This window comes from Mandrillus leucophaeus, unplaced genomic scaffold (genome assembly GCF_000951045.1).
Source record: "Mandrillus leucophaeus isolate KB7577 unplaced genomic scaffold, Mleu.le_1.0 Scaffold26, whole genome shotgun sequence".
Classification (NCBI taxonomy): domain Eukaryota; kingdom Metazoa; phylum Chordata; class Mammalia; order Primates; family Cercopithecidae; genus Mandrillus; species Mandrillus leucophaeus.
Window position 1 is genome coordinate 681,554 of NW_012102698.1, and position 10,425 is coordinate 691,978.

The 10,425-nt window shown below is 56.9% G+C and overlaps 1 protein-coding gene across 1 annotated transcript in view; it reads right to left on the reverse strand.

Moving 5' to 3' along the window:
- Positions 1-10,425, reverse strand: part of TTLL12 (tubulin tyrosine ligase-like family member 12) — a 34,856-nt gene that overhangs the window by 9,241 nt on the left and 15,190 nt on the right. The window contains exons 4-8 of the mRNA XM_011984061.1: positions 6,723-6,892; positions 4,519-4,717; positions 3,630-3,789; positions 3,408-3,541; positions 463-539 (exon numbers count right to left, since the gene is read on the reverse strand). Coding sequence (XP_011839451.1) covers positions 463-539; positions 3,408-3,541; positions 3,630-3,789; positions 4,519-4,717; positions 6,723-6,892 — 740 coding nt within the window. The remainder of the gene's footprint in view (positions 1-462; positions 540-3,407; positions 3,542-3,629; positions 3,790-4,518; positions 4,718-6,722; positions 6,893-10,425) is intronic.

Sequence of the window (10,425 nt, forward strand, 5' to 3'; positions counted from 1 at the left end):
TTTTTGTATTTTTAGTAGAGACAGGGTTTCACCATGCTGGCCAGGCTGGTGTTGAACTCCCGACCTCAGGTGATCCGCCTGGCTTGGCCTCCCAAAGTGCTGGGATCACAGGCGTGAGCCACCACGCCTGGCCTCATGGGTGAGGTGTGAAGCCTGGGAGGCGGAGGTTGCCGTGAGCTGAGATCCGGCCACTGCACTCCAGCCTTGGTGACAGAGGGAGACTCCGTCTCAAAAAAAAAAAAAAAATCTCCAAAAAGCCCTGCTCACTCTTGCACTTTCCGTGGCATTTTCTCTGGGATCCCAGGAACTACTCCCTGCACTTGTCACTGCAGCGCCCAGACAGGACACAGCTGACTTGCTGTGCGCCATGTGCCAAGCACTGTTCTGGGGCTGTGGGAACCACAAAGAGTGGGAGGCAGCGACTGGGGACAAGTCTCAGGCTAAGGAGTGGGGGCTACGCACTTGAAGATGTGGTCGTGGGGGTGCACTACGGGGTTGATGTCAAGTGGCAGCTTCTCCTTGTTTTCCTCCAGAATGGCCTAGAAGGAAACACATCGGAGGTAGAGATGAGGTCAAGGAAGGGAGGGAAAGGCCGGGTGTGGTGGCTTATTCCCATAATCCCAGCACTTTGAGAGGCCAAGGCAGGTGCATCACATGATTTCAAGAGTTCAAGACCAGCCTGGCCAACATGGCAAAACCCCGACTCTACTAAGAATATAAAAATTAGCTGGGTGTGGTGGCATGTGCCTGTAATCCCAACTACTCAGGAGGCTGAGGCAGGAGAATCGCTTGAACCCAGGAGGCGGAGGTTGCAGTGAGCCGAGATCACGCCACTACACTCCAGTCTGGGAAAGAGTGTGAGACTCCATCTCAAAAAAAAAAAAAAAAGAAAAGAAAAGGAAGAGAGGGAGGGGACACAAGGCTCCCTGCCTGGCATCAGGTACTATGGCCTCAGGGGCGTATGGCTGCTCCTCCCTCCCAATACCCCAAAGCCTCTAACCACCCCCTCACCCCAGGATTCTGGGGCTCCAGGCCCCTCAGGTGCTGAACAGTCTTAGTTTGGTGTCAAAAGAACAAGGTAAACACTGTTGCACATCTTCTCAATGCTACCTCGCAATCACACGGGAAAGAAGGTGCTAAACTGCTCCTGGGAGGAGCCGCTTGGTCCTAGGAGCCCTGTCAGGAGCTTTAGCAGTGTGATGATTTAAAACATGCCCATGTGGATGCACATGGTGGCTCAAGCCAGTAATGCCTGCACTTTGGGAAGCTAAGATGGAGGACTGCCTGAGCCCAGGCGTGTAGGACCAGCCCGGGCAACATACTGAGACCCTGTCTCTACAGAAAAATTAAATAATTAGCGGGGCTTGGTGGCCGTTGCCTGGAATTCCAGCTACTTGGGAGGCTGAGGCAGGAGGATTGCCTGAACCCAGGAATTAGAGGTGGCAGTTAGCTAGGATGATGCCACTGTACTCTAGCCTGGACAAAAGCAAGACCCCATTTAAAAAAAAAAAAAGATTAAAACATGCCTACAAACTCTTTGACACTCTCTTCCAAAGGCAGAGCTGCATCCATCTCTGAGTTGCTTCTAATAAGCAGGAAAAGGGTGGAAGGGACAGGGTTGCTTCTGTGACAAGGCCATGAAGCCCGAGGCTTCCTCTTCGCTCTCTCTCTCAGATCGCTTGCTCTGGGAGAAACCAGGTGCCACATCCTGGGGACACCTGAGCACTCCTACAGAGAGGCCCACAAGGCAGGGAGCCCAGGCCTCCTGCCAACAGCCAGCACCAACACAGCAGGCATGCACATATGCTGTACAGAAGCGGGTCCGCAGCCCGACGGGCAGCCTGTGTACCTTGAGGGAGACCTGAGGCCAAAGCCACCCCGCTGAGCCACTCCTGAACTCCTGGCCCACAGAAATCGTGTGAGAGAATAAATGTTTGCTGTTTTAAGGTGCTAAGTTTTGGAGTTACTTGTTACCCAGCCATAGCTAATCGATACAGGCAATCCTGGGCCCAGAGCACAGACCTGATTGTGAAGGGTCAAATGGGAAAAAAACAAGGACACCTGGCCTTGTATCTTCTCCTTTTCCTGGTCAGCGCAGAGCTTCCCAAGGAAAAACACGAACTTTTAGTTCATGTTCCATTAACAAACAAGCCCAAGACCAGGAAGCATTTGTCCCTCCAGCTGCATCCACAAACGCATTCACTTTTTCAGGCAAACGTGTACTAAGCACCTTCCTGGTGCAGGGGCTCCGGGAGGCTTGTAAGCACCCTTTGAACCAATAAGACTGACCCCCTTGTTTTTGGCATGGTTGGTTCAATCGTCACTGACTTAGACCGAAAGTGAAAGGAGGCCCCCCTACAGCCCACCCCTGCAGTGAGGAGTGCCCTCACAAGCACACCACCACTCCACGCGCCCACTCATCTAACCCTTCCCGCAACCCTCCGAGGCACTTAGTGAGCGCCTGGTGTGCAAAAAGGACGACTTCAGTCACCGTGGGGCAAGCCTGCAGCCTCAGCCCACAAGCCACCAGGTCTCCTTGGTTCTGGACTCCAGCTCTTCCACCTGCTGTGTGACCCTTGGCAAGTGACTTAACCTCTCTGTGTCTCAATGTCCTCATCCTCAGTAAAATGAAGATAAAAACAGAACTGTAAAATTGTAAGGCACTGAGTGGCACATGGCCACAAACTACTAAGCACAGGCTCCCCTGTAGGCTGGTTCCAGCCTACGGAAGCAGCAACAGATGAGAAGGGAAGGGGAGAAGGAGAGACGGGTCAGGGTAGGAACCCCCTACCCAGCCCTGACTGGTCCTGGAGGTGGCTACGTTCCCATAGGCTCCTCTTCCTCCCCTGGCACTGGGGCCTCGCCAACTCTGGCTCCCTAACCTGCCAGCCTCCTTGTATGGGGCCTGGATGAGCTCTTACCTCCAGCCAGGCACTTCCGAGTGGCCCAGCTGGGTCCCTTGGGGCCCTGACCGAGACTGAAAGCACTTTTGTTATCAATAACAGTGACCATGATGGTAACTTGCAGGCCTGCTGAGTGAGGGAGGCACGCGATATGTGAACACAGGGTGTTTCTGTGCCTCGGTGAGATGAGGACGGGGCTGAATGGGGTTCACGGCCAAGACCAACTGCACAGCCCCCTTCTTCCTGAGGGAGCAGCACGGACCCCCTGAGGACGGACGCCAGCACCAGGCACCCTGGGATCTGGAGCCCCAGTCGCACGGCCGCAGGCAGCTTGTGTTCACTCTCTGAGCCCCTCGTCTCTCAGAGGCTCCCAGAGCTCTCTCTGCCTCCCATGGTAACTGGCTCAGGGCCTGGCACCCGGCTGGGGTTAAATAATATTTGGTGTCTGCACAGAGAACATTCTGGAAGCTGCCAGACAGGCCCGGGGGTGGGGGAGGGCCGCACCTGGTAGTGCTCGGCGGGTGGCTCAGGCGTGCAGGAGCTGAGGTCCAGCATGTCGGTGGGGGCCCAGGGCAGCAGCATGCACTTCCGGATCAGGGGGTCTGTCTCTCCGTAGGCAAAGTCTCGGGTCACCTCCTCTGTGCCAAGACACGCGTGCCCATCAGAGAGGGTGACAGGACACTGGGCTGAGGCCCCTCTTCCAGGGTGGGCAGGTGCTGGACTTACCGCCAGTGTCCAGGTCCCTCAGGGGCCACAGCAGCGTGTAGGCCAGCTGCTGGGGCATGTAGAAGAAGGGTGCCGTGGCGAAACTGGGCACGTCTGCGTGCTGGATGCGCGAACCGAACTCGTCCATGATATACCACACCGGCATCTTCTCCTCGGCTGTCTGCAGACAGAGCACACACGGCACTGCTCGCTCACCCGTCCACCTACTGGAACTCCCTTCCGGAACCCAGACATCGAGCACCCATCAGCCCACAGCCACCTCTCTGATCTTGGAGGCCCTCTCACATATACCCCAGGCCCTTTAGCTAAGCTAGGGGCTCCGGGACAGCAGCCCTGCCTTTGCAGCCAGGACACAGGCCTGGGTAACGCAGTGTGACAACTCGTGGTAAAAGGGCGTTTGGTAACAAGGCACACAGCCCAGCACCCGTAGGGTTGTATCTGGGTTTGTGGGTAATTGGGAGGTGGGGGGAGTAGTCTTTGAGCTCAAGGAAGGCTCCCTGGAGGAGGTGACATCTAAGCTAAAATCATGAGAAACAAGCAGGAGTCTTTTCCTGAACTAAGAGTGGTGAGGGGCTGGAGCACGGGGTGAGTCCGCGGAGAGGCCAACGGGGGTGGGTGAGGGACGGTTGAGGGCTTTTAAGAGAGTGACAGAATCAGAGGCGCCAGGAAAGCGGCAGCTGAGTCATCTGGGCCCTCTGAGTTTAGGAGTCTGAGAGGGCTGCGTCCTGTGAGCTCAGAGGTCCCCAGGATGGCATGCTCCTCAGGAAGCCACAGGAGAATGTGAGCTATTTGCTCTGGACAGCCCCTCACCCGGCCTGATGGCACAGGGCAGCAGAGGTCTGTGCCCATGCCTGTCCTCCCCGTCCCTGGGGCCCAGCTACCCACTCACCCCATGGGCCAGCTGGTAGGTCTGGTTGAACTTCCACATCTCCTCCAGTACCAGGGCCACAGCCTCCGCACTGGGCAGCTCACCGTGGAACTCAATGCCCATCAGGTTGGCCATGCGGTGCAGCAGCCCGGGCACCTGCTGCAGCTGCTGGCGTGCATGCTCCACACGGCACGTCCAGGCGTGGTCGATGAGGAAGATGCTGCGGGCACAGGCCACAATGTGAGGCTGCCGGGCAGGCACGGGGCAAAGGGAAGTGGGGGTAGGAAGAGGCCCAGGGCTGTGTTGGGACCAGGGCTCAAGCTTCCTGAGATTTGGTCTACTGGGTGCCATAGTTATGCCCAGTTTGGACTCCAGTGAGCCTGGGTCAGGTGCTGGCGCTGCTGTTCACTGCCTGTGTGATCCTGAGCAAGCGCCTCCTCCTCTTCAAGCTTCTCAAACAGGGCAGCAGGGGTCTCTACAGCCTGTCACCAGGCTGTCACAAGCAGCAAATGAGACCAGATACGTGGTATACCCACTGTCCACCAAGCACTTGCAATAAACACACCAGCAGTCACTAGCATGAACCTGGACCTCAGGCCACTGCAGGGCTAGCCCATGCTTCCCATCTTGCTGCCTGCAGGCCGGGCACACCACAGCTGCTCAACAAAAGCGAAGGCCCTACACGCCGGAGGCCAGCGCAGGCAGACAGCACGGGGGCTACCACACGCCTCACCCACGCAGCCAGGTCTTCTGGAAGCACCCAGGCTTTTCTGTGGGAGAGACTTCCAGTCCCCGCACACAGGATCCCTGCAGCTGAGCTCCTACAGAAGCATGTTGGGGCTGTGGCACAGGACGAGCCGTCCCTACCCTGTAGGACACAGGGCTGACCATAATCCTCCCAGAGCCCTGCCGGATTAGGAAGCACCAAACAGGTGCCTAATGGGCAAAGCAGCCCCCAGCTTGCCTCCGTCTCTGTCCCCTTTTTAAAATGAAAGGGACAGTCAATGTTCCAGTTCTTAGGCTGGGGGACAAGTTCAGGAGTATTTATCTTCTTGTGCTTACATGAGTTTTGTTGGCCCGTCCTAAAATAAGTGGGTTTACTCTTGCGCTTGTGCTACAGTGGGTGACCACAGGATGCAGGGCAGAGCCAGGCCTTCGGGGTGACCCTTGGCACGTGCAACAAGCGGTGCTGTACAAAGATAGGCATGGGGATGAGGATGGAGAGCTTGTTGGGGCCTGGCAATCAGGGGAGACTCAGAGGGATGAAGGCCTGGAAGCAGAAAGGCCCAGAAGCAGGTAGGGCTGAAATGAACGCTCAGCCTCCAAATCCAAGACTCTGGATTCCCAGCCTCCCACCACCCACAACACGGCTAGCAGCGGGTTCTGTGGTTGTACGCCCGAGAAAGAACGTGAGCTGGGAGCTCCAAGGGCAGCCACTGCATTGAATTCACCTGTTCCTGGGCCTGAGCAGCACAGAACTCACTTCACTGAACCTGAAGGGGAGGGTGAGCCCGAGCACGCATGGGCCAGGGTGCTGGGCTCTCCATATTTCTGGGGTGACTTGCTACTGCCCACTCACAGCTGGAGGAGGCGGCGGGAGAATCTCTGCAGAAGAGACCAGACCCCTGCCCAAAGAGCTGTGCATGGACACAGGCGCCCAGCAAGTTTCTCCGAGGGTCCACAAAACCTTTGGCAGAGGGGCCTGCAGGCCTGTCCTAGGGATAGCCACTCTTGGTCCCTAGGGGCAGGAAGCCTGCGGTACAGTCTCAGCTTTGCCCTAACTACTCCATGGCCCTTGGCAAGGCCAGGCCTGCTCTGGGTCTCAGGTCCTCAGGTGTTCCAGGGCCCAGCCCAGATTCCAATTCAGCAGGACCAGAAAGGGGCTGTGACCGGGGAGGAGTAAGGCTGACCTGCACCCTTAACCTGGAGGGTGACCTCGGGCAAAACGAACTCCTAATGGCCTGTAGCAGGACCTCTGTGACAATGAGACTGCTGGGAGAGGCTGTCAGGCCACAGTCCATCTGGTCACCATAGGAATGCTCTGTGTTGCCATGGACACTACTCTGAAGCCCGGATGGACACACCACTGGCCACATGTGCTTGCCACAAAGCCGTCCTGAGGAAGATGTCCAGCGGAGGTGCAGGGCCCAGGAGAATCTGCATTACTGCATCTCCCACCTTTCACCAGGTGAAGGTCATGGTGGTGTCTCTGGCCAGGCTCCTACCTGTTGGGGTTGGCTGCCTGGAGCCCGCTCTCCCTGGTCACGATGACCTTGTAGCACAGCTCGCTCCCCGGGTTGGGCTGCTTCTTCCGCACCTCCCTGGCGGCCTCGTCCTCCTCCTCTTCTACTTCCTCCACTTGCATGATCCCAAACACTTCCCCAGCGTCGAAAACCTGGGGGCCAGAGCTCAGGTCAGCAGGGGCATGGGCAGGAGACCCTACCCCTAATGCCTTCACCACCGGCTCCAGAAAGCCACCCAAGGTGCCACACCCAGGCCTCAAGGACAAACTTGTCTCCTTCAGAGGAGTGGGACCCGTTTAATGCAACTACACACAGTCTTATGGGTGGGCAGATTGAAGCTCCTGGAGATTTCAGGGTCAGAATGGGGACCTAACGTACCCCACCATCGCCTCAGCTGTCATCCAGAGCCCCTTGTCCCACGGGATGCTGTGCATGGAGATGGGACCTCGAGGACTGGCTGGAGGTATCTGTAGTCCACCCTCTTCACATTACAGGGAAAGAGAGGCCCCAAAGGCAGAGAAGTCAATGGAAGAGTCACGATCTTGGTGGCTGGGGGCACACCCCAATGTGCCCCTCACAGAAGAACCCTTCAACACTAGGACAGCTGAGTCAACTCACAGAGAAGCCTCCTCCAGCCCAGCCCCACCCACTCCAGGCCAACAGGAAGCGAGGCCCCAGGTCAAGGTGGGACGGGAAGATAAGGGCCTTGGTCCTGCCTCACATGGCTAGTCAAGCAGGCAAGTGACCTCTTCTGGTGTGCGTGGAGCAAAGGGGTCCCTGGCCCAGCCACACTCATGCACTGTCTGCCACAAGCCGGCAAGGAGGGCTTCCGGGCAGATTCTGGAGTCAGGCTGTGTGGGTTCAAATCTTGGTTTCACCACTTCCTAGACAAGTGACCTTGAACAAGTTACTTAACTATCCTGTGGGTGTTTCCTCATCCACACAATGGGAATAACAGAACCTCCCTCTGAGGACTACTGGGAGGATCAGATGATTCATACCCAGAGCTCAGAGTGGGGCCCGGCCACAGCAAATGCTCTATAAGCACGGGGTGCCATTGTTACGCTTCTGAGACTGTTTCTTCACCTGTGAGAGTGGGTGTCATCCACCTTTCAGGACACTGACAGAATGAAATCAAACAGCGTGCATAAAGTCCCGGCACACAGTGGAGGCTCAACAAAGGCCAGTTTCTCCTGATCACCTATTTCCCACTACTCGATTAAAAACGGCAGTTGGAAACTAGTTAACTACTCAGGTGCAGGTAGCTTTTGTGCACCGGGCAGGACTTGCCCTTTGGTGGCATGAGGATGAATCACTCATGGTCTCGCTCAGGGAGCTCATGGCTGAGTAAGTTCTAGGTCACCTGAGAGTATCACGTAAATTGCTCTGGGGCCTGGAGGGCCTGGGAAGACTTTATGGATGAGGAACCATAACCAGAGGGAAGATTTAAACATGAGGCTACAGGGTGAGGATGGAAAGGAACTCCAGGCGGAGGGAAGAGTAAGAGCGAAGGCCTGGAGGCAGATAGCCCAGGGTGGAGCAAACCAGGGGTCACGTGAGAGACAAGGCACCTGAGACAAGGGGCGTCCAGTTCTCCTTTAGTCCTCAAGGTGGGTCCAGGGAGGCTACTGCCTTCTCCAGTTTAGGACTAGGGGGAGGCTACTGCCTTCTCCAGTTTAGGACTGGGGGGAGGCTCAGAGGGCTGGAATCCAGACCTCAGGCTTCCGCCCCAGTACCCCAAATCCCCAGGGGACAGTCTGAGGCTGAGGGAGACAGCCTGCCTCAAGCCTGCCTTGGCTTCAACCCAGCTGTGAAATGGGGGTAACCACAACCCCTTCATGGCAGGACTGGAAGAGCTCCCCAGGAGATAAGGGGGGTGGTTTCTTGTGCAGACAGAAGAGTAGACATTTTAAAAACATCTCTTCGGCCGGGCGCGGTGGCTCACGCCTGTAATCCCAACACTTTGGGAGGCCGAGGAGGGCAGATCATGAGGTCAGGAGTTCGAGACCAGCCTGACCAACATGGTGAAACCTCATCTCTATTAAAAATACAAAAACTAGCTAGGTGTGGTGGTGCACGCCTGTAATCCCAGCTACTTAGGTAAGGTTGAGGCAGGACAATCGTTTGAACCTGGGAGGCGGAGCTTGCAGTGAGCCGAGATCACTCCACTGCACTCCAGCCTGGGTGGCAGAGCAGACTCCGTCTCAAAAAAAAAAAAAAATCTCTTCCCATCCTTTCCAGGGCAGCCAGCCTAAGGTGAGGCAGGAGGGCTGGTGGCCAGGGGTGGAAGGGCCCACGGCACTGGCAGGTGGTGCTGCTGCTTCTGGCGGCCTCCCCCACACCTGGGCCAGCAGCAGTGGGAGGCTTCCCTCGGAAGAGCTGCAAGTTTGTGTCTGGTAAAGCAGTGACTCAGCTCTGCCCTTAATGGCTGGGGAGGGTCACGTAAAAACACTTGCTGCCCCTTAGTAGGGCAACAGCAGGCAGGGCAGCCTGGGAAGGGGACGCGATGCAGTGGCGACCATCCTGTGTGCTGGGCATATTTCTCATGCCACCTCCCATCCCTCCAATACTGTGGGAGCCAGCTGGAGTCTCACCATCCCCTTCCCGGATGGAGAACAGGACTCAGATGGGCGAGTGACTGCCTGAGGGAGGGCGTGCTGCCATGGAAGCTGGCTGGGCAGGAGCTGGTCATTTCCACTGTGCTCCTTTCACGCAGCACATGGGAAATCTTTTGTCCTCAAGAACAAACCAGGGTCCCTTCCACCCAGCACAGGCCTGGGACCCGAGTGGGCCTCGGAAAGCATATGGCAGAAGTGAGGGGCAGAGGAAACTCTGTGACACTGTAGCATAAGGAGGTGCCACTCACGGTACGTTTCCCGCAGGAAGGTTCTTAGTCCAACCAGGATTACACAGAGAAAAACTGGCTCAGAGACCGTAGGGTCTGGCCAGCAGCCAGGCTCAGGGACTCCTAGCTCCCGGCCCGGGTCCCTGTTCTTGGCTCTGGGGTTCCATTTCATCACTTGCGCCACTTGGCTCATCTCAGTCGGGGAGGCGGCACCTGGAGGAGATGCCGGGTCCCAGCTAAAGACCCCCCAGCCAGCCCAGGAAGGCGCTGTGGCTTCAGCCCCTGGGCACGCAATTAAAATCCAGGGCTCATCCCCAGCCAGGACAGTGGAAAACGCTTTGGAGTGGAGGAGGCAGGTGAGCAGGATGGGCCGTCCTCACAAAAAGGGAGAGAACCTAGAGGCTTCTCGACCCTTTCCATTTTTCTTAAGATTTCTCCTCCACCTCTCATAGCCTGTTTTCTTTAACCTGCAAGATGAGGGGAACCCGAGGCTCAAATAAAATGAAAAAACACTGAATTCGGTGAACCCAACACTTACAGTCACACAAATTCACGGGGTTCCCGTTGTCCCTGTGAGGCAGCGGCTGAAAGAATCCCTCTGAAGGGACCCTCGGAGCCGCAGTGTTCTCATCTGTGAAGTGGGAGAGATGAGTTTCACTCCTCAAAGGGCTTTGTGAGGCTCGCGTGTGTGGAGGACCTAAAGTTTCCACCGCAGCCCTCGGCCGGCCTCGGGCCCAGGCAGATCAGGGCCGCAGGTACCCTGGTCTCCTGCTGTCACTCCTCGGCCCCCAACTCCACGCCGCTCCAGAACTGCCCAGAACGCGGTCGGGGTGGCTCAGC